Source organism: Rattus norvegicus, chromosome 16, assembly GCF_036323735.1.
Source record: "Rattus norvegicus strain BN/NHsdMcwi chromosome 16, GRCr8, whole genome shotgun sequence".
Taxonomy (NCBI): Eukaryota; Metazoa; Chordata; class Mammalia; order Rodentia; family Muridae; genus Rattus; species Rattus norvegicus.
The window spans coordinates 1,122,721-1,146,623 of NC_086034.1; the positions used below are offsets into that span (position 1 = coordinate 1,122,721).

The following is a 23,903-nucleotide window of genomic DNA, read 5'->3' on the forward strand; positions in this document are numbered from 1 at the left end:
GGCAGGAGATCAGAATACGTGGAGGAATAAGAGAAGGGAGGTACACATTTATAAAGAGCCTACTGCGTGCAGCCGCCACCACCCCTGCCCCCAGCAGGAACCCAAATAGGTATCACTGGTGGCAAAAGGTCAAAATTATTTTTGACAGGTCAGCAGACTTTACTCGTTTGCTGCCAGTTCTTTCTTAAAGACAGTCTTGTTATACAAGCCAAGCTGGACTCAGAGGCAGTATGTAGCCCAAGATAACCCCCACCTCTTAGCAGTTCTATTGTCTCAGTGTCTGAGGGCTCGGATTACAGGCTTACAGTTTGTAAGGCTTGGCAGCCTCGGCTGTAACTTCATAGAAGCAAGGGATTCTGGACCCTTGGGTCCTACAGAAGGCTTAGCAATGAGGTAGAACTCAAAAAGAGTTGGGGAACCTGATTGTACCAAAGAGACCAGGGAAGTGAAAAGGGCAAGCTGAGATCGCACAGCTAGAAGTAGAGCCCTCTTCCGCCTGACTCCTATATCCTACTCACTCTTTGTGGCATCAAGCCACTTCTGACTCTACTGTTGGCAAGAAGGATTTGGCATTCCAGCTGGCATTGGCAGCCAGTGCTTGCCATGGTAGACTAAAATCTTGATGGCTTCAAGGTTTGCCTTTTCCTCACAAGCCAATGTCTGACCCTCTGCTAGTCCAGCCCCACTTGCTGTCTCTTCCCCGGCCAGGAAGGAGGGGCAGGAGGGAACCCCCAACACATACACACATACACACACCACCACTACCACCACCACCACCACCACCACCATCACCACGCTGCTCCCGCACTCTAGCTCATGGGAATGAAAAACACATTGGCTTCGTTATCCTTGGAGTGAATGAGCAGGGTTGCTATGGCAACAGCCATCTCAGGCCAGGAAGGGGGCAGGGAAGGGGTTGGTGAGACCGAAGCAAGTGGGGACCCGGGCAGTGGGTGAGCAGGCACATCGGGTGGGTAGGCCATGGCAACAATTGTCATTTATACCGCCTGCCCTCTTTTGAGGCCTCTGGCTTCCAATCTTGCACTGGGCAGCAAGGACCAAGAAGGCAGCAGCATCCTTCCCTAACTTGCCCCTCATTCTTATCTATCCCTTCCATGGAAGGGTGCCAGGGTGGTGACAGGCCCATACCCAAAGCCATTCACTGGGTCCACTTCCCAACAGAAACCAGTCTAGGAGCTCCACTAGCCTCCCAGATACATGATTGAAGGAGGTACCAGAGTACACTTGAGAGAGGTTATGGAAAAGCTCACAAAGGCTCCAACATATTGTCCTGGGAGGCCGGCTCTCCAGGCATGAATGGGATGAGGCAGGCGATGGTGGCTTTGTGGGGGCTTCTCAGGTCCAGCCCTGAACTAATCCATTCCCTGATTCTTTCCCTGCCTGAGCTAAGTATCCCGATGCCCATAATGGGCTCTTCCCTACCTGTGGCCTTGATTTACCTGTCCTTACACCCCACAGATAGTCACACCCAGATAAAGCCTGTTCTGCCAGCCTATGTTCAGCCTAGCTCAGAGGTGACTAGCTGTAGCCCTTCTTCCTCTAAAGAACTCCAGCTATTCATCTGAAGGTACTCCAAGCTCTCAAGGCCACTTTGTCTTATCACGAAGCCTCAGATGTCCCTTCAAGTGATGCACACACTGGAGACAGCACCAAAGCCTTCCTTCCAGGGACTATACCTACAGTGTCATCAGACAGAGCCACTCAGACCCCTGCTCAGATGCAACACCCTGGCCAGTCTGACCGGCATACATACCGCGTTCTCATAGCCTAGCCTTTCTCTCCACTGAGTAACTCCCAGCCCCCACCTCTGTGTCCCTCCTCTTACCATGTCAACTTTAATGAGACACTGAGTCTTGGAAAGGAAATGACTTGTCTAGGACCATTGTGAATGTATATGTGTTTGGGGAGACAAGGGATGAGAGACCAGTGCAACACAGCCTGATACTACACATCCTTTCTCCAAGCCAGGCCCTTCGTACCCACTGTCATGGGCCAAAAGACCACATGGTCTTGGATCCAATGCCAACCTCCTCTAGGGCTAGTGACAGCTTTCTTACCAGTCCTGGGTTGCAGAAGATAGAACTAACAGCACCAAGTTGTGAGTTTTTTGGTGGCCTTTCCTGGTGGGGAGGAAGCATTGTGGGGTGATCTAGGCCTGAATTCTTTACTCTCAGCTCAAGCAAGACAGGGGGCAGTCCTGTGGTTCCATCCACAAATGGGCATGTTATTTCTAAGGAGTCGGGCAGTGAGGGGGTGGATGGCCTATAGTTGCCCCACTCTTCTGGAATTGTGGGATGGAAAGGTTGCCAAGCAAGCTGCAGATCTATCCCAGAGGCTGTTCTCAAATGCAGGCTCTGGAGCCCTTCTAAGGGATCCCAGGACAGGTTAGAATTCAGTGCACTTGACTTTGCCCCAGGGGCTGGCCATACTGCCCAATTCTGAGGCCTGAACTCCTTCCCCTAACCTCAGATCAATGGTGAAAAGCCTTTGCTGACCCTCCCTGACCCTTGTCCATCACCTTACCTCTACACACCCACAGTGCCCCATTCCCCATGGTATCTTCCCCTGCTGTTGACTTCCCATGATTCCATGGGGCTGTGTATCCTAGGCCCTCCTCCTAGTCACCACCAGGGCTACAGCCTGGCTTCCCACTTACAGGCTTTGGAGGGTAGCTGGGCAGCCTGTCATTTTCCTAGCTGGGGATTATAGGTTTGGGGTTGGGGAGGAGGAGCCAGAACCCTGGTGTAGTGCCAGAGAGAAACACCTCACAGAAAGAGGGGGGAGTGGGGAGGTTGGGGCTGTTTGGGCCTGACTGATACTTGACTGGGTTCAATCTATCTCTCTCTCTCTCCCCCCTCCCACCCCGCTGTGTGTGTGTGTGTGTGTGTGTGTGTGTGTGTGTGTGTGTGTGTGTCTGTGTGTGTGTGTCTATGTGTTGGGGTGTGTGTGTCTGTGTGTGTCTGTGTGTTTGTGTTGTGTATTCATCCCTCTACTCAAGGATCTCTCTTTACTCTCACAATTTATTCCTCTCAGTGAGTCCAAGGACAAACCTGGCTTCAGATTTTCCAGTTCAAAAAAGACAGAGCTCTGGCTGGAAAGTGGCTCAGTCAGTGGAGCCCTTGCAAGCCTGAGGACCTGAGTTCTGATCCCAGAAACCCACCTAAGAAGCCAGATGTAGTGGGTACTACTTACTTGAATTCCCAGAGTTACTGAGATGAGCAGAGACAGGCAGCTCATAAACTGGGTAGCCTAGCCTACTTGGCAAAGTTCCAGGCCAGCCAGTGCAGACGCATCTACACATCTGTGTACACACACAGAGAGAGACAGGGATACACAGGCACAGACACACACACACAGAGAGAGAGAGAGAGAGAGAGAGAGAGAGAGAGAGAGAGAGAGAGAGACAGAGAGACAGAGAGACAGAGAGACAGAGACAGAGAGACAGAGAGAGAGACAGAGAGAGAGACAGAGAGAGAGACAGACAGACAGACAGACACACACACACACACACACACACACATACACAGACACGTAGAAAGGGCATCAGACTAGTCAGACTGGCCTATTACACAGCAGGTTAAGGCAGAGCCAAGATTGGGCCACTCCTACTACCCACTGGTACACAATTGGTCAGCCTCATGTGGACCACTCAGCAATCCAAGATGGTGCAGAAGCCTATGCCTGACTAATTTACCTCATCCAGATTGTGCTTGTCCTTCCACACTGTGTTCTCAGGGACCAGAACTTAGAGAAGACAATGTAAGCGGTACTCAGTGTGAGTAGAAAAATCTCCCAGTGGTCCATCGTGTACAAATTGGGGTGGGGGTATACACCTGTGGGGTGACCCAGCCCCTTTGAAGGATACAGGCAAAATATATAGGCCAGTGATAGGGGTTGAGGACTTGAGGAACCTGAGACTCAGGAAACATGCTGGAATGGTCAGGCAGACCTCTGTGCTCAGATCTGGAACCCAAGTTACATTAGAGGTTGTTGGAGCCTCCACCTTGGGTCATGTTAGAAGAGCTGATGGCCACCCCTGGCCCCTTGGTGCTGGCTAACTGTAATGCATGCTCAGGTGGTCTTTGCTTCTCTGGCTGTTGGTAGTTAAGGCCCTGTTCACCGACTGAGCAGTCGAGGTTGGAGCAGGGTAGCCAGCATGCTTCAAGCAGCCCGGAGCAGGGAGTGGGGGTGGTGGCTTGGGTCTCTCCCAGACTATACCACTGGGGAGCCAGCATTTCTGATGGACCACCACTTCCTGTGTGAGCTGGCCTTCTGCTGGCAGCCAGAGAGACCTCATGGAACCAACCCATGACTCCCTGCAGGCCCAGGGGAGCAAGCAGCTGGCAGGGACCAAAGCTATGGGGAGACCTGCCTGTTCCTGGGAATTCATGACGCGTCTGCTTGTTGCAAGCATCCCCGATAAGGAAGATTTGTGGGTGAGATTTGCAGTTCTGTTTTCTCTGATGGTTATAAATCAGTGGCACACACATCTTCCTCGCAGCATCCGCTGGAGGCTCACAGGCGTGAAACGGGAACACACATGAGGACCATCCCTAGTTGATGTTCCCTGGAGCACAACAAAGACTTCTGAAGGGAGCAGAACACTGTAGAGGAAGAGCCTGGAGCTCCTGGCTGCTGCCTAGCCTAACAGGGTCCCAGAACCAAAGACACGAGACAGAGGTGGGCAGAATTACTCGTGTGTGAAATTTCATTCAATCCTGACTCTGCAACTTACTCACTGTGTGCTCTTGGCTATATGACTTTTAAAGTGTCCTGCCTCAGTTCTCCCCGTTTCTGAAGTAAGACTACTTATGGTATCGTTTCATGGCACAGTTGAAAGAATAAAATAAAATAACGATGCACAGAATGCTTAAAACATCCCAGAAAAACACAGTGGGAGCTTGGGAAGGCTTGCTTGTCCTCAGTCGGCCCTGTTCGAGCCCCCATACCCTTCCACCGTGAGCTGTTAACTACTCCAGTAGCTGGATCGTGACCAGGAAAGATGTGATAGGAGGCCCTCCGGTCATGGCCACCATTGCTGTGTCTGCTGGAAGTGGGTTCAGGGACTGGGGCATTGCTTTGAAGCCTCCAGGTGGCTCTGCTCTGTGGCCTGTCTTCCTGGGGGAAGGATAGTATGCAGAATGTTTAGAGAACAGGAGAAGGCTGAGAGGAGGGGAGCCAAGGGAAAAGTCCAGGAACATCTGTCTCCCTTTCAGCAGAGGAAGAAACCACTAGTCACATTGTCTCCCGTTCCGTTCTCCTCTCCTTTCCCGTGAGAATGGGCCTTGGAGAGGGGCAGGTGTGAGTCACGGCTGTGCCATGCACTTACTGGGTGGCCTTGGGCAGGTCATATAATCCCTCCACTCCCTCCAGTAAGGGATAATTGTGCCTGCCTTGCCGGGCAGCTGGGGAGCGTGTTAAATGAGATAATGCATGTCAAGCACTTAGCCCAGCGCCCGGTGCTGGCCTCGGGATAAGTGCTCTGCAAATACCATGAGGGCGCCTCTCTTCCTCAGCACCTGATGCACGGATGGCATCTTCTCAGGCCAGACCTTGGACTATTTCTCTCTGGAAAAAATGAGGTTTCAATGTGGGACATCTAGGAGCAACTGTATAGCCAAGCATGGATAGAGGGAAACTCAGACCCGCTCTGCTTTCACGCAGGTCCTCTTTGTCACCGTGTCAGAGCTCAAGCCCCCGATGGCCCACCGTTGCCTCCCACTCCTGCACCTTTACTGCCTCCTGGGGTCCACAGGTGCTGTCAACATGGGCTTGCTTCCAAACTGCTTCTGGCATTTTTACCTGCTCAGCCATAAAGCCTGGAGAGCTATGAATCTTAGGCATGAGTAGCTGCTTGCACAAGCTCAGGGTGGGGGAGAGACGGGGAGCTTCGGTTATATTTTTTGCAGAGCTGGCACTTTTACGCCGCTCTATCCCAGCTCACTGCTGGGGCAAGCAGGATAGTGGAGCCTTGGCCTCAGATAATTGTTGGGAGCATCCCAGGCCAAGCCTGGTCTCCCTGTCAGAACTTTGGAGGCTGGACTTTTCTGTTGCCAGGGAAACCAGTATTCCCTGGAAAGGAAATCAACACCGGTGCTTTGGCTGTTAAGATGCATCCCCTCCCTGCATCCCCCCCCCAAATGAGTTCCCTCCAAAACTGATTGCCTCTGAAAGCATCCAGGCAACAGCAGCCCGCCTCCTCCCTGAGCTCATGGAGATGCCAGAAAATGAGGTCTGCCCCAACCTTGCGTTTCCCACCTCTCTTTAAAACATTCCATTGTAGTGCAAGGACATGTTTTGTTTTTTCTTATTTATCTTCCTCTCATGCCAGCTGGGGTTCTGAGTATTTCTCTGCTCTTGTTGACTAGAGCCAGAAGGGAAAGGCCTTCCACCTCTTTCTCTCCTTCAGCTGTCAGCAAAAATAAACAAGCAGCTTTATATTTGGAAAATAGAGGGTCTTGGCCACCAGATTGCTATGTCCGGGGCAGGCCACAGCCTTGGTTGTCGTCCCCCCCACCCCCACAACTGGAGTTTGAAATCTGACCCAAAGATTTGCAGAGCTGCAGGAAGGGGGGAGGCTGTCTTCACTCACACAGACTTTTAAAAGCTATTGGAGGGTCACAGTGACACTCCTGTAGCCAGCAGCACTGGGCCTGGGGAGAGCAGGTTATAAGAAAGAAGAGCCAGAGACAATTCCGAAGCTGTAAAGCTATGAGCAGGGGTGCCTCATTCTTGTCTACCCTGGACTGTACCTACCCAGATCCCAGTTGTACCTGTTGTTGTTGTTGTTGTTGTTGTTGTTGTTGTTGTTGTTGTTGTAGACAGAGTTTCTGTATAGCTTTGGCTGTCCTGTAGACCAGGCTGGCCTCAGACTCACAGAGATCCACCTGCCTCTGCCTCTGCCTCTGCCTCTGCCCCTCTGCCCCTCTGCCCCTCTGCCCCTCTGCCTCTGCCCCTCTGCCTCTGCCCCTCTGCCCCTCTGCCTCTGCCTCTGCCCCTCTGCCCCTCTGCCTCTGCCTCTCTGCCTCTGCCCCTCTGCCCCTCTGCCCCTCTGCCTCTGCCTCTGCCCCTCTGCCCCTCTGCCCCTCTGCCTCTGCCCCTCTGCCCCTCTGCCCCTCTGCCCCTCTGCCTCTGCCTCTGCCTCTGCCCCTCTGCCCCTCTGCCCCTCTGCCTCTGCCCCTCTGCCCCTCTGCCTCTGCCCCTCTGCCTCTGCCCCTCTGCCCCTCTGCCTCTGCCCCTGCCCCTCTGCCCCTCTGCCCCTCTGCCCCTCTGCCTCTGTCCCTTTGCCTCTGCCCCTCTGCCTCTCTGCCTCTGCCTCTGCCCCTCTGCCCCTCTGCCTCTGTCCCTTTGCCTCTGCCCCTCTGCCTCTCTGCCTCTGCCTCTGCCCCTCTGCCCCTCTGCCTCTGCCCCTCTGCCTCTGCCCCTCTGCCCCTCTGCCTCTGCCTCTGCCCCTCTGCCCCTCTGCCCCTCTGCCTCTGTCCCTTTGCCTCTGCCCCTCTGCCTCTCTGCCTCTGCCTCTGCCCCTCTGCCCCTCTGCCTCTGTCCCTTTGCCTCTGCCCCTCTGCCTCTCTGCCTCTGCCTCTGCCCCTCTGCCTCTCTGCCTCTGCCTCTGCCCCTCTGCCCCTCTGCCCCTCTGCCCCTCTGCCTCTGTCCCTTTGCCTCTGCCCCTCTGCCTCTCTGCCTCTGCCTCTGCCCCTCTGCCCCTCTGCCCCTCTGCCTCTGTCCCTTTGCCTCTGCCCCTCTGCCTCTCTGCCTCTGCCTCTGCCCCTCTGCCCCTCTGCCTCTCTGCCTCTGCCTCTGCCCCTCTGCCTCTGCCTCTGCCTCTATCCCTTTGCCTCTGCCCCTCTGCCTCTGCCTCTCTGCCTCTGCCCCTCTGCCTCTCTGCTTCTGCCCCTCTGCCTCTGCCTCTGCCCCTCTGCCTCTGCCTCTGCCCCTCTGCCCCTCTGCCTCTGCCCCTCTGCCTCTGCCTCTGCCCCTCTGCCTCTGCCCCTCTGCCCCTCTGCCTCTGCCCCTCTGCCCCTCTGCTTCTGCCTCTCTGCCTCTGCCCCTCTGCCTCTGCCCCTCTGCCTCTCTGCCTCTGCCCCTCTGCCTCTGCCTCTGCCTCTGCCCCTCTGCCTCTGCCTCTTTGCCTCTGCCCCTCTGCTTCTGCCTCTACCTCTGCCTCTTTGCCTCTTTGCCTCTGCCTCTCTGCCTCTGCCTCTCTGCCTCTGCCCCTCTGCCTCTCTGCTTCTGCCCCTCTGCCTCTGCCTCTGCCTCTGCCCCTCTGCCTCTGCCTCTGCCCCTCTGCCCCTCTGCCCCTCTGCTTCTGCCTCTCTGCCTCTGCCCCTCTGCCTCTCTGCCTCTGCCCCTCTGCCTCTGCCTCTGCCTCTGCCTCTGCCTCTGCCTCTGCCCCTCTGCCTCTGCCTCTTTGCCTCTGCCTCTTTGCCTCTGCCCCTCTGCCTCTGCCTCTACCTCTGCCTCTTTGCCTCTTTGCCTCTTTGCCTCTGCCCCTCTGCTTCTGCCTCTGCCTCTTTGCCTCTTTGCCTCTTTGCCTCTTTGCCTCTTTGCCTCTGCCTCTGTCTCTGTCTCTGCCTCTGCCTCTGCCTCTGCCTCTGCCCCTCTGCCTCTGCCTCTGCCCCTCTGCCTCTGCCTCTGCCTCTGCCTCTTTGCCTCTGCCCCTCTGCTTCTGCCTCTGCCTCTTTGCCTCTTTGCCTCTTTGCCTCTTTGCCTCTTTGCCTCTTTGCCTCTTTGCCTCTGCCTCTGCCTCTGCCCCTCTGCCTCTGCCTCTGCCTCTGCCTCTGCCTCTGCCTCTGCCTCTGCCATCACACCTGCCTCTAAGAAGAATCTTGCTGCCTGACCCATTGTTCTCCTCATGCACTGATGGGAGGGGACTAAATAAATCCGGGAAAGAGAACCAGACTAACTAGAGGGTTGTTAGAGACCTTTTAGGATTCAGTAGAAGAGGGTGAAAACACTAAGAGCCCTTGTCTAAACAGCAGTCAGACCCTTTCCCCTTACGGCCTGAGACTTGATGCTCTGTCCTTAGCCTGTGCTATGACCTGAACTCTCAGGACCACTTTGTTTTGGTGATCTGAGAAGTTAATTTGTCACCTACAAGTGACTCTATAAGTAATTTTAAACAAATCCTTTCCTGTCCCTGAACTTCCGCTGCAAGCAAACATGCCCCAGCTGGGCTTCCCTCTGTCAGGGGCAGACTCAGAGATAGCATGTGCTCCAGGAAGTGTGCCCATCAGTCAGGCAGCAAGGGCCCCAAGCTCCAGCCACTGAACCACTGAGCCGGGCACAGGCTCACAGCAGGAGAACCCGAGGAAGTGTCTGGGGCTCTTTAGGCCTTTATAACCTCATTCTAGGTTCTCGTGGATCTTCCTGAAGCCCTGTCAGCTCTTGCTATTAGCACAAGGCTCTCAGAATGTAGAGTAAACTAATGAATTACAGCATGATTACACAGCACATAATTAACTTTGTAATTAATATGCAACTGCCACTTAAGCTAAAACACTGCTTATAGAGACGTGCGGCAATAGGAAATCACAGGTCAGAAATGGGCTTCGGGAGGTTTAGAAGGCTGAGTGGAATCGGGGGATCGTGCAAGACCACAGGGCGTGTTAATTAAAGGAAAGTGAAGAGTGGGAGCCCTGTTTTCATTCTGTACCTTCTCCTCTAACAAAGACCCTCCCCCCAAGGTTGTATTTTCAAAACTAAAGCAGGCCTTACCTTCCTGCCCACACTGTGTCTTGACCCTTGGGACCTGGTTGTACCCCTTCCTCCTCCAGAAAGCCTGTGGGGTCCCCCACCTCCTCTGTATTTTAGGCTTCTAGAAGTTAACAGTTTCCGTGGTCATTTTTATTCAATCTTATCATTCTCTTGCCTATCCCAAAGCTTTAAATCTCGAGGATTCCTTAGAGGTCACCCCACTCAGTCCTCTCCTTACACCAAGGCCAGAGTCAAGAGGCGTAGCACCTCAGTCACCTGCTAATATGGGGATGGGCTGATCAGGAAGCCCCCAAACATTCCCCTTTGGTGTAGGTGGCTACCAGACAAATACAGCCTTTGTAGCTGTGGGATTAAGCCAGAGCCCTTGCATCCTGTCAGTCAGTCAGACACACACACACACACACACACACACACACACACACACACACAGAGAGAGAGAGAGAGAGAGAGAGAGAGAGAGAGAGAGAGAGAGAGAGAGAGACACCTGTGTCCTTGGGAAACCTCCCTGGGCCTTGGTTACTATAAGGTATAACCTAGACCGTGAGACCCACTCCAGTAAACCAGAATGAGGGTTAGGTGGGAAGATGCACCTGAAGGAGTTATGAGTGAGTGCTGTGAGTAGAGCTGGCCAGCTTTCTGCAGCTAAGGGAATGGATCCCGAGCTGAAATGCATGTCCACAGTACCACACATAGGCAGGTGTGCTTGGGACATCCCCATTCCCTGAAACCAGGAACACCCAATGATGGATCCCTGTCCACAGATCCTACCTCGAGCTGGCTCTTGGTTGTCCTGGCTTTGACCATTGGACTTGTCTGAGAGACCTGGGTTCAAATTCCGACTTTGTTGTTGCCTGATCTGGGGCAGATTTTAAGCTCCTTTATTCTTTCCTGTCTGAGCAATCCCATCAGTAGATGGCACCAGTTGGCCTGTCTTTGGCTGTGTTGTGATCATTCTTAGGGAATGTCAAATGTGCGTGCCTGGCGGGTGGTGCCTGAGGTGCACCTGTTCTCATTCTTATTCATAGCTAGTGGAGGCTGCTGACTGGCCAACCCTACAGCCTTGGGGAGAGAGCCCTTGCTCTTTGGGACACGGGTCTCACACACCTGGTTCCTGAGGCTGCTGCCTTTGCCTGGGTGGGAGAAGGGGGGAGGGGTAAAAGCCTCAGCAAACCTAGTCTTCACCTTAGCCAGCTCACATGGTCATTGCCCACTCAAGAAATGGTTGGGTCTCTGCACTTCAGTGGCTGGGTCCCTGCTCTTGAATGGCTGGGTCCCTGCTCTTCAGTGGCTGGGTCCCTGCTCTTCAGTGGCTGGGTCCCTGCTCTTCAGTGGCTGGGTCCCTGCTCTTCTGTGGCTGGGTCTCTGCTCTTGAGTGGCTGGGTCTCTGCTCTTGAGTGGCTGGGTCCCTGCTCTTCAGTGGCTGGGTCCCTGCTCTTCAGTGGCTGGGTCCCTGCTCTTCAGTGTCTGGGTCCCAGCTCTTCAGTGTCTGGGTCTCTGCTCTTCTGTGACTGGGTCTCTGCTCTTCAGTGGCTGGGTCTCTGCTCTTCCCAGGCTTCTCTTTCCGGAGATATTTTGTGGTCACATCTTCGCTTGAAGATAGGAGTCTCCTCTTGTCCCCACCCTGATGGCTCTGCCATCTCTGAGAACTGTGAGCTTCCCTTTGTCCTCTCCTTCCTCTGTACCCCCATTGGCATGCCTCTTAGGTCAGCATTTCTTCAAGTGACTTCTGGGGACATTCATGCTTACAGAATTTTTAAATGTTCGGGGAGAGCAGTTATGATCCAATACCTGTGGAAACGCCAAGCATTCAAAGTAATACGTGGACGTGTAGAAGCCATCTCCCCAGGAGGCCAAACAGAAAGCATTTGTCTCATCTGACCAGGGCCTCAGTTCTTCAGGATGACCTCAGGGGACTGTGTTCCAGTGGACAGCTCACAGCAGTTGGCAACCCCACTTCCCTAACTAAACCCTCAGTGGCCCTTCTCTGGCTTCCTGTCCTCAATGCAGACACTGCCTGACTGGAAAGGCTCTGTGTGGGTACCCAGGCCCCTGCTTGGAGAGCTCACAAGTCTCAAAGCCCCTGCCTTAATTTCTCATCCACACTGAAACTTTACAGACCTGGGCCTCCCCACTCGATGCTCCCACCTAGTATTCCAGCTGGTGGGCTTGGCCTTGCCCCACTCTTAGGCCCAGTTACCCACATCCTCCAAGCCTCTGTGGAAGCTCTCTCAAGAGCAGTGGGGGAGAGGAACTCGAGAGGTGGCTCAGTGGTTAAGTATACATATGGCTCTTCCGGGCCTGAGTTTGATTCTCAGCACTTACAGCAGGAGGTTTACAACTGACTGTAACCCCAGCTCAGGGGAATAGGATTTCTCTGACCTCCTTTGGGACCCACATTCCCAAAGTGGTGCCTCAGTCTACCCTCTCTCCTTGGCAGCTTCAGTTACAAGTTGAGACTCTTTTTAAGACACTGCTGCAAAGCTCAGTGAGCAGGCTTAAGAACTAGGTTGCTGTTTGTTTCAGATTGACAGTTTTTAGCGTTCAGGGTAACTGCACGTAAGTCTTCCCCAGCAGACGCCAGGCTTCGGCTGGCTCCTCCCTCCAAGGATATTGTCCAGAAGGGCCAGGGGCCCTGTGCAGAGCTGATTGGTGGGGACCGATGCAGATTTATGTTCGTAACTCACTCACAAAGTGAGGCCAGCAACCTGGGTGGTTGCTGTCATCACTACCGCATGCTTACAGAATAGCGCAGGCCTCAGAAGCCAGCAAATAACAAGGGGGGATTTGAACCCAGTGCCCTATGCTTGTACACTAAGCTACTCTGCCTGTCTGAGACTGGGTGATGACAAGAAGGTGAGAACACCCAAGTGCTCATCTCCCCGGACTATCCATCGACGTCACCAGGCAGGAAGTAAGGTCTCATTTATCCCCTTGAGGGCCTCTGACCTGAGACAACAGTGGCTTGGTTGTCATAGCCCGTGACTCCCTGAGTTCAGACAAGATATTAGACAGTATGGTGAGGCTATAGAGCCATCTGGAGAGAAAAGAGGCTTCTGCCCAGAACGCTGGGGTCACTGTTCTGCAGGCAAAGTATGTCTTTTTCACAGTGGGCAGAGCATTTGATCTACCTACCCAGGCTTCCAAGGTTCTCCTCTGACCACACCCACCTCTCCCAGGCCTGTTTCCTCAGCTGTGAATGTCAAACGTGTCTGACTGCTTCCCCAGATCTCTTCCAGGTCTAAGCCATGAGAAATGTTGCTTGTTTTCTATCTGCCACTTGTAGCACAAATCTGTTTCCCTTCTGATACTTTTCCCTTTAAAAAAAAAAAAAGCTTTTTTGAGAATTTTTGAAAAATTTGGCAGGCAGAGGCAAACAGGAGCTGCTATAGGGGCTAGAGAGATGATTGGTTAACAAGTCATACGTTCCCAGCATCCACCTCTGAAGGCTCACAATCACTTGTAACTCTAGCTCCAGGAGGATCTTACCCCCTCTCCTGGCCTCCACTGGACACTCACCTCTACCTGACTGACAGAAATTGCACAACCCATGCCAAACCTCAGTTCTCCCATCTGCAAACAGAGTCAGATGTGCAACTGTGCTAGGAGGCCGCTTGGAGTGTGGCTGCTTGATTGTGTGGTCCCTCCCGCCGGGGGCTTGGGGCTTGAAAAGAGACTCGCTCACACTCTGGATTTCAGGAAAGAACACCAAGTCAGGAATCGGGAAGTAGGTGTGTGGGCTACCTCTTGCCGGTCACTCCTCTTTCAGAGCTGAGTCACTCAAGGCTGGGAAGATGGCTCAGTCAGTAACATGCCTGTCACACAAGGACCCTAGTTCAGATCCCTAGAACCTAACAACAACAACAACAACAGAAAAGGCATAAGCAGTAATGCAAGCCTATCAGCAAGCATTGATCTGCACAGCAGCAAGGAAGATAAAGTTCTTCAGCCACACAGCCTGGAAGAATCAAGCTATAGGTTCAGTGACAGATCGTGCCTTAAAAAAGGGTGGAAGGAAACTAAAGAAAGGCATCCCATGTCAACCTTGGACCCCCACTTGCATGCTCACACATAGACACTAGCACCAACATGCACACAACACACACCACACACAAAGATGGCTCACCTGAAAGTCTTCATTTCCTGGGATAGCAAAGAGTGGGTGAGCAAATGGTTTGGTAGACAATCATTTGTCAATGTCTAGACTAAGCAAGAAGAGTGCTGTGATTGATTAGCCATGTCTGTCCAGGGTGTAAGAGTTGGAGATGGCTTTACTGTCAGTCTTGCTCTCTCAAACCCGCCCTCCCCAAACTGGGTGATCCCCATCCCCTACAGACCTGAAGGCCCAGGGGAGCCAGAGGTAGGAGACAGTCAAAACACTTTCTGTGCCTGGAGTTAGAGCTGTAGGAACATCTGCTCAAGTTCACTGCTTTCTAGAAGACTCCAGCTTCCTTGTCCGCCAGAGCTCCTGAGTAATTGCTGGCCTCCCTAACCCCTCCCCACTTCCTGGCATCTGAGACTTTGGCATAGCCTCAGAAGCCTGAGGCTCCTCTCTCTCTCTCTCTCTCTCTCTCTCTCTCTCTCTCTCTCTCTCTCTCTCTCTTTCTCTGTGTGTGTGTGTGTGTGTGTGTGTGTGTGTGTGTGTGTGTCTGCATGTGTGTGTCTGCGTGTGCGCTGTCCTGGAGACACTGTGGCCTGGACAGTGTCAGTCATGTTAACAGTGAACAGCAGTGATGGTCACTTCCTTGCTCTGGGCAGTAGGGGTGGGAAGGAAGTGTCCAGCTGGTGAAGATGCGCCATGCTCCTTTACAGAATGAGATGTGCAACAGAGGCCCTTGTGGTCAGAGCAAGGGCAGAATCCTGGCGCCATTTCTCAGCCCTGAGGCCTTCAGTAAGTCACTGGGCCTGTCAGAGCTGACACCAAGTGAGGTGACACAGAGAACTTTGTCTCTGGGCTCTGCAGGCTCAGTAGGGGGGAAGCTGGTTCCACTGAAGAAGAAGAGCCCCAAGTGTGTGGTCCAACACTGGACCAGCCCTCATTTGCATGCTGTGTATAGGGGTTGGGGCATGGGGTGTGCAGAGTCAAGGACCTGAGGGGACAGAAGGGCTTGACTTGAGGGCAGTGTAAGGCTTCAAAGGCATCCTGTGCCCAAAGGGCAAAGAGCCCAGATGTAGCTGCAGTCCTCAGCCTAGCGTGGGTAGGGACAGTGGCGACCTTTCTCAGGGTCACTGTGTGTCATTCCTCTAGACTAACTCTCAGTCCGGGGCAGAATGTCAGGCACAGCTAAGTGGGGCTGCCCTTCGGGAACCTGAAAGGCCAAGGCTATACTATTTTTCTTTAACCAGCATCAGCAGTGGATACCCCTGTGGATAGGATGGAGTGCTTGGGAGATTTGGTCACTGAGAAAAGAAGATCTATCCTTCCAGAAACCTCCAAAGTGGAGCCAAACACCTTGAATCACTGGCCAGGTGTCCTGGGCCTTACAGAGCCTGGTCACGGGGTGCTTGTTGATTGGGTAGAGGAAGCAGGTGTGGGCCTTTCAGAAACCTCTCTCCTAAGTGTCTTTGCTTGCTCATCCCCACAGCCCAGCAGGGAAGGGAGGAGATTTCCTGTCCTCCCATAAGAAGACACAGGCTCAGGAGGTAAAAGGGCCTTCCCAAATCCCACAGTCAGGAAGGCTCCCAGCCCACCACCCACTGGAACCCCACCCTATGCAGACCTCCTGCCTGCCCAGGACCCATCCTCACTGCTTGATCTAGAGAATGACAGCTGGTCCCCAGAAGCTGCCTGAAGCTTCCTTGCTTCTCTGGCTCCTGTCTGCCTGTCTTCCAGAATCCCCTGGAGTAGAACACCGATAGCAAAGTCCCCCTTCCTCCGCCTGCCTTTGCTTCCCAGTCATTTCTTTCCCATGGCCTCTCCTTTAAGATGAGGAGGGTGGAGGTCTACATCAGAGCTTCCCTTACCTCATTCCTGGCCACCACATTCCACCCAACTCTCAACTAAGACTACATTTAAAATGACCTTTGAGCTCACTTGGGTCAGCCATTGGATAAGTAGTTTAACTCCATCGTAAATCAGACCCATGAACTCACCCTTGGTCATATTCCTAAGCCAAGACTTCACTATGAAAATGGAAAAGGTTTGCCCATAGACCTAAAGTCATCCTTTTCACCCATGGGACACGGATCACTCCTTAAAGTCACTGTCCTAAGAGGCCAGCACCTCCCAGTCCCGAGATCCCCTAGTTACAAATGTCTTAACGATACCCATGCGTCCACCCATGTCTGTCCACTGATGAGCACATTCGGGGTTTGGCCTTCAAGATGCATAACCATCAGCCATCCCGGCTGAAGGGGAGAAGGGTATGTGACAGACACTGAAGGGACTGGAGTAGAGTGAGTACTGTCACTTGCCGGCTACACTTTGCTGGACCTTTATGGGTGAAAGGGCAGGCAGTCTGACCCGAGGGCAGGCCATGTCAAAGCTGTAGCAATTCATCCAGAGCTCAGACTACGAGGCAATGAGCTACCCTGATGAGGGGCTCAGAGTGTGGGCTATGAGCACTGAAGGAGGGGGCCAAGCCAGGAAAGGACATAGATGGTGTTGACACATGCACAAGTTCCATGACTTCTGTCCCCTAAAAATCCACAGCTGCTTGTCTTAGTTAGGTGTCCACTGGTGTGAACAGACACCACAACCAAGGTAACTCTTATAAGGACAACATTTAATTGGGGCTGGCTTACAGGCAGGTTCAGAGGTTCAGTCCATTATCATCAAGGTGGGAGGATGGCAGTGTCCAGGCAGGCATGGTGCAGGAGGAGTTGAGAGTTCTACATCTTCATCTGAAGGCCACTGGGAGAAGACTAGCTTCTAGGCAGTTAGGATGAGAGCCTTAAAACCCACACCCACAGTGACACATTTCCTCCAACAAGGCCCCACCTATTCCAAATAGTACCACTCCCTGGGCCAAGCATATTCAAACCACCACACTGCTGGAGGGACAAGTTGGGGTGGTACGTAGTCTCTCTCCCTGTGCCTCTCCCTGTCCCTCTCCCTTTCCCTCCCCTCTCCTTCTCCCTCTCCTTCTCCCTCTCCTTCTCCTTCTCCCTTTCCCTCCTGCTCCCCCTTTATGTCTTTCTTTTTTCTTTCTTGCCAGAGTAAGACTGTCCCCCTGGTCCTGTTTTGAAGCGCAGCCCCTAGTCAAGCTGTGAGTAGAGCCTTCCAGCCCTGCTGCCAGCTCCCCTCCCCCAGCCCCCAGCTAGAGCTGCAGATGTGCATGGTGATTGAATCATTTCTGCACACCGTTGCTCACACAGCTCCCCAGAGATGTGCTCCTTGCCTGTGCAAGCTGTCAGGAGATGTGTGTGCTCGAGTGCATCTGGGCCAGCAGCCCCGGTGTGCACATACCAACTATGGAGAGTGCAGAGGGGTACGTAGGTGTGTGTACAGTGCAAAACCACCCCTACCTGGAGGAGTTCAGGTTTACTAGCTAGGCCTGAGAAGTAAGAAAAAAAAAAAAAAAAAAACATGTGTTTGTAAGATGGTGGTGAGGTAGTCTTGCCACACTGGGGTGCTCCGGGTGCCCACAGTACAGTAGAAATTCTCTGTCTCTGTACCCAGGGAAGGACTCTATATGTAAGGTAGCCAGATGGGTTCTCGCCTGTTTGAGGCTTCTACCCACTCTTTTCTGCCACTGGCATAGTTGAAGAGGCTGGTTTCTCAGTCTCCCTTCAGCTCTCTGCAGATCATTCTCCAAAAGGCTTTAAGTGCTCAGGGCAAGCTTGACCTGAGCATTGCCAGGAGGTGACTACTGTCAACAGAAGCTTCTCCCAGCATGACCACTCCTGGAAATTGGGAAGACTCAGCCTGACTACCATGTCATCACCTAAAAACTTCCATACTCCATACATGCAATGAACTCTGGTCAGGCGTAGCTTCAAGAGAGACAGTGCCTGAGGCGTTGGGCCATCTGGCAGGGTTTGGGGGTGGGGTGTGGAAGCAACATTCACAGAGTTTTCCAGGCTGCAGGCTCCAAAGCTTGGGAAAGAACCTTTGAATTTTAAAGTTGGATGCTCTGCTCCTACTGAGGTGGAGTTTCCAGGCAGCTGGAGCCCTCAGATGCTGGCGTTTGGCAGGTTGCCAGAGGATGACTAGCCCAGGCCTTCATTTTACAGATAGATAAACTGAGGCCTAGCTTCTTGCCCTGTTCACACAGTGGGAGGGTGGCGCTCAACTCCCCCCCCCCCCACACACACACACACTAACTAGAAAGGTTTGCAAGGACAGAGATGGCAGGACCGAAATCAAGGTCCCACACTTATTCAGAAGGCAGCAGTATAGAAGGGAACACGAGGCATTGGTACCAGGCTCTTGGTCGGTAGAGAGCCAGGATCTGCCTGGGCGCTAGAGCTGCTTCCACGGATGATTTTGTAAGGATGTCTAAAGGCACCTGGAGGCAAACACAGCTGAGCCGCGCTTCTGTGGCAGCGGGGCGACCTCTGCTGGCTGCCAGCGGCTCGCCACTTCCTGACAGCTATGCCGAGTGCTATGCTGGGGTTCTGGGTGGCCTTGCAAACCACTGGCTTTGGACAGGTTTGCAAATGGAACAAGTATTCTTTTGGGACCCAGTCGTGGCTTGAGATAGGAATACACAGGAGACTGAAGCCACCCTCTGGGAGGAGTATGGAAAGGATCACATGCGAATGGACAGTGCTACCCTCTCCTTGGGCTATGCACCCTTAGCTTCCAAGTCCTCGCCTCTTGCAGTGCGGAACTCAGGCCCACCATTTCCGTTCATTCCTGTGTCATTGACCCCATCCCCACCATTGATACAAGCAGTTTCCAAGGGACACCTCAGCTAAGTATAACGGCTCAAGAAATCAAACAAGAGTTTCAGGGAATCAAGGCCAGCCTGGGCTACATACAAAGTCCCTGTCTGGAAAAAAATGAAACAAAAGGAGTGTGTTACATGTCACCTTCCCTGTACGGGCCTCTTTCTTCAGCCAGATACTTTATTTTATAAATAGAAATCTATGATAGCTAAGTACCAGTAATTTCACCACTAAAGAGCTGAGGCAGGATTCCCCATGAGTTTGAGACCAGTCTGAAGTACAATAAAACTGCATTGGGGGGCAGGGACCCTGTGATGATCTGTAATATCTCCAGACAGTTATCTCTCTGATGTCCTATGAGTCTCACAAGTGTTGGAAGCCCAGCTGGGCCACGCCTTGATTCCATAAGATGGACCTGTCATCTTGGACAAAAATCATTATGGGTTTTGGGATTCCCCAAAACAAAATCAAACGGACTGTCAGGTTGGGAACAACCTTGCCCACTGGTATCCTGTGGATCTTTGAATCCAGAGACCCTGTGGAGGCTAGCCTGATCTAGCATGGTACTTTCTGTCTCTTTGCTATTTGCCTCCTGAAGTAAGATCTGGGGTCCTGACAGCACTCATAAGGGAAAAGCAGCCTTGGGACCCTAAAGTTCCTGACCAGGGATGTGCAAGCTCCTCATACTTGCTAGAAGCTTCCATGGGTGGGCAGAGCATCCTTAGGCTACTGAAGTTATGGATTCCTGGTCCTGAATGGCATGGCCCTCCTGGAAGATCCTCCTTGGAGACAGAACTTGGTGAAGCCACAGGGGACTCTTGTCTCCCATCCATGGGGAAAACAAAGCTTCGAATCCAGAGATGACTGCACAGGGCCCTCCTGGCTTTTAGAGCTCAGGACACCTCTCTGAGCTTTTAGAGTGATGGGAAGGAAGAGATGCCCAGAGAGTCTGCAGTGTCTGCGTCTGGCCCTCAGAGTGCTGTAGTTTGTCTAGAGTGCCCCCCCCCTGCTGGCTGGTATGGCCTTGGAGGTCTTTCCTAGTTGGTTACAGCCTCTAAGCTGGGTGCTGGTTATTCCAAGCCCAGTTTCTTTGTGCTTCCTTACAGGGTCCCCAGACAGTTACTAAGATGATCCACACTTGACTTTCTGGGTTACTTTGGCTCACTATCCTTGTCTTAGCCCCCCCCCCCCCACTCCCACTCAGGCATGCACACACCATAGGTCTATGTGTGTTTGACTGAATATATAAACATATATACACCATATGCACGTCTCTTACCTGAAGAGGGCAGGAGAGGGTGTCAGATTCCATAAAACTGGAGTTACAGATAGCTGTGAGCCATCGCTTGAGTGTTAAGAACCAAACACAGGTCCTCTACAAGAACAGCAAATGCTCTAAACCACTGAGCCATCTCTCCAGCCCTAGAAAACACTTTACAGGAATCCTGCCAGCCATTATTTGCCCATATTTAGAGTGGTATGATCATTTACAGACCCTCAAATATTTCCAAGAACTAAGATAACCTGTCAGATGGTATACAATTGCCCCACTTCTACTCTGGGCCTCCCCTTGTCTCTGCCTTCCCCATGGCTTATCTCTGACCACAAAGGCCTTCCTTTGTCACTGGAATGCTGGCTGAGGCTCTCTGCAAGCATACCTGAGAGGAGACAGATTCTGCTTGAAGGACCCCAAAAGGTGCCAAGGTGCTCTGCACCCCTACCAGCCTCCAGCAAGGACCCCCTAGAGGCACTCCCCAGAACCTGTCTTATAGGTTGGAACAGGATTCTGCCTTGGCTCTTACAGAATCAACTGTAAACGGAGTCACAGTTTCTTCACCTGCAGTGTGGGAATATTGCAGTATCTGTCAGTCCCCTGGCCTGGATCAGCACTTGACCATTAGCAGGAGAGGTTCAACCCATTGTCACCTAGTAGGTACCCTAGGGTAAATGTAGGCTTTTTTCTTTTGAAACAGAGTCTCAGCAAAACTGATGATTCTCCTGCCTCAGCCTTCAAAACGCTTCGATCATGCACACATGCCAAGAGTTCCAAGAAGTTCATGTCATTTTTTTCATAAGTACTGCTGGCCCCAGCACTGGGGATCTAGCAGGGTCCCCGGGCAAGCAGAAACACAAGATGGACCAGATGGAAACTCACAGTGCGGGGATGGATGTAGGGGTGTGGGAATGGCTGGACCGATTGTCTTAGTTAGGTCACTATGCAGTGATGAAACACCATGACCAAAAGCAACTTGGGGAGGAAAGGGTTTGTTTAACTTACATACACTGAATCACAACCCGTTGAGGGAAGCCAAAGTAGGAAATCAAATGGGGGCGGAGGGTGAGGGAGGGCTGACGCAGACAGAGTGAAGGGTGCTGCTTACTGGCTTGTTCCCCATGGCTTGCTCAGCCTGCTTTCTTATAGAACCCAGGACCACCAGCCCAGGGATGTCACCACCCACAATGAGTCCCTATCACTCACCAATTAAAAAAAAACAATACCCCACAGGCTCTTCTATAATCCGATCTTTTTCTTTTTAAGGTATTTATTTTTATTTTATGTGCATTGGTGCGCTGCCTGCCTGTATGTCTGTGTGAGGGTGTCAGATCTTGAACTAACAGTTGTGAGCTGCTGTGTGAGTGCTGGGAGTTGAACCCAGCTCCTCTGGAAGAGCAGTCAGTGCTTTTAACTGCTGAGCCATCTCTCCTGCCCCCTACAGCCGGTCTTATGGAGGATTTTTTTTTTCAATTGCAGTTCCCGCCTCTCAAATGACTTTAGCTTGTGTCAAGTTGATATAAAACTGTCCAGGACATCAGTGAACATTGAAATTATAAAGAAATGATAGACAAAGAAGTGGGTGTCTGGAGTATTAACATTTGACAGGTACCAGGACCATGAAAGAAGGGGTAGGATGCAGATGAGGAAATAAATACAAGCATGGCCCCCACTTTTACCTTCTTGCTAGAAAACTCGTAAGATAAAGCTTGGGCAGCCAGGGTTCCTCTAGGGCAGGACTGCCAGTGTGGAAATCAGAGGGTAGCCAAGAAGCTGCACAAAGTTGTCAGGTGTACCCCATTCAGTGATGCTCTCTTTCCTCTCTCCTCAGGCTGGGCCACGTTCATGGCTCTCGGGTAGGACCCAGCGAAACGGCCAGAATGAATTCTATGGACAGGCACATCCAGCAGACCAATGACCGTCTGCAGTGCATCAAGCAGGTAGGTGTGGCCAACCGGCAGGGTGGGCGGGACAGGCAGGAAGTAAGTCTTGCAGCAGGGTGGTCCCTGGGTGTCAGCTAACTCTAGACCCAAACACATATGAATGCCAGCCGCACCTCATCCCCTGCTGTGCAACTTTGGGCCAGTGTCTTGTCTTCTCTGGGTTCTGCTTTTATGCTTTGAGTTGCAGCGAGGTACCTAACACCATCGTCTACTTTCTACCAACCTCCTCCCCAGACTTATGCTCTCTGGGCCCCTGCTCCAGCTGCTTTGCTAACAGTAAACAGGAAAGGCCTGGTATGGTTGGCCCACTTCTGTGAACCTAAGCCCTAGGTAGATACAAGCAGGAAGATCAGGAGTTGCAGGAAATCTTCAGCTACACAGCGAATTTGGGGCCAGCATGAGATGTATGAGGCCCTGTGTCAAAAAGTTACAAGAAAGGAAAAGGTTCTGAGAGCCTTTACAGAAAAGGAAACTGAGGCACAGAAAGGGAATACTGCTTCAGAACTTCACCCTACACTGTTGGAGGGGGGTTCCCCAGCTTGTCCACACTCAGAACCCCAGTGGCAATCTCTAGCACCCTCATCACGGGTTGTTGGGAAATAGGGAACCCCTCACTAGACACCTCCCAGACATGATCAGGAATGATGCTCCAACCTCCCGCCAAAGATGACTAAGAATGATGCTCTCTCTACCTTTGGGACAACCTCCAGCCGAGGACTATGGAGTCTCAGGTATCACAACTTTATCATAATAGAAAGGTGAATGCTCACAAACACGGATGCCAAATATGTCTGCTGGGTGGGCCCTGACTGATACAAGCTGTAGCTCCTCCCACCCTGGGCCTCACAGCCTTGGACTCTTAGCACCTAATCCTTCTAGCACAGCCTTCCCAGCCACCTCATGGCCTCCTGCAGTCCCTGGCATCAGATACCCTAGCACCAGACAGCCCTTCTCTACAGCTCCCTTGGTTGGCTGCCTCTAGGTGCTGGGAGAACCAAGGCTTCCTCTTTGCAAGTGATTCTCAAGGCCTGGTCCTCTTGGTGCCATAAGAAGAACTCTGCACTGTGAGTCAGTTCATAGTGCCCAGAAAGCTCCCCAGGCCCTAGGCAACCTTTAGAGCATCAGCACATCCTGTTCCTGAGCTCAGGGGCTTCCTGGTCACCCAGAAACCCCACCTATCCTGCTCCCCTCTTGAGCTGAGGCATGAGGATCTCAAAGTCCACTGTGTCCTACTGTGCTCTGTCCATCTAGAGTGGGGCCCTAGTATTTCAGATAGGTACAGAGGAGGGTGGGTGAGTGGGTGGATGGACATACGGCTGGGGAGTTAGATGAGTAGCTATGTATAGATGATAGATGGATAGATGGATGAATGGGTGGCTGGCTGGATAAATTGGCTTCTAGATGAATGGACAGATGGATGAGTGGATGGATAAGGGATAGATAAAGTGATGAATGCATGAATGGGCAGATGGGCAGGTAGATATATGGATGGATTTGTTCTGGATGGATGGATAGACACATAGATAGATGAATGTGTCTATGATTCATCCATCTGTCTATCATCCCACAGAAGGACTGGTGGGCAGTTGACTTGATAAGATGAATCCATCACCTCGAGGGGAGCCGGCCCCGGATGGTGTGCCTACTTCCTGCCCACACATTAGCAATCATGGGTATAGCTCCAGTCACCTCAGGAATTGTGGAGAAGGGAGAGGGGGCGGCTTTCTTATGGGAAATGGGCCACTGATGTCTAGTACCAGTCACAAGTTGGAACCTCTAGAAATGATTCCAAATGTTCATCCTCCCCAGGCCACTGGGGTCCCTTGTAAAGAGGTCAGGTGGCTGGCCTCAGTTGAGGAGCTGTCATTCAGATAATCGGATACCCATCCATTACTCCTTTCAGATCTTACCCAGTGCCAGTCTAGGGGCCAGGCACGCCTAGGAAGTTGTTTCTGTCTTCTAGACTCTAGGTCTAGAGGTTCATAAGAGAAGTGAGGCCCCTGCATGGGAGGCGCCAGTTGCCAGCAGCCCCATGTGTCCCCACTCTGTAGCAGGCTTCTCCCACACTTCTACACTTGGCCATAGGCTCACGGGCTCCCACCCCCACCCCCATTTCACAGTTG

At 52.5% G+C, this 23,903-nt stretch overlaps 1 protein-coding gene across 10 annotated transcripts in view; it reads left to right on the plus strand.

The window, feature by feature from the left end:
• Window positions 1–23,903, plus strand: part of Zmiz1 (zinc finger, MIZ-type containing 1) — a 205,443-nt gene that overhangs the window by 88,738 nt on the left and 92,802 nt on the right. For all 10 annotated transcript variants that reach the window (XM_063275487.1, XM_063275482.1, XM_063275484.1 and 7 more), the window contains one exon: window positions 21,669–21,777. In XM_063275487.1, coding sequence (XP_063131557.1) covers window positions 21,718–21,777 — 60 coding nt within the window. In that variant the 5' untranslated portion in view covers window positions 21,669–21,717. The remainder of the gene's footprint in view (window positions 1–21,668; window positions 21,778–23,903) is intronic.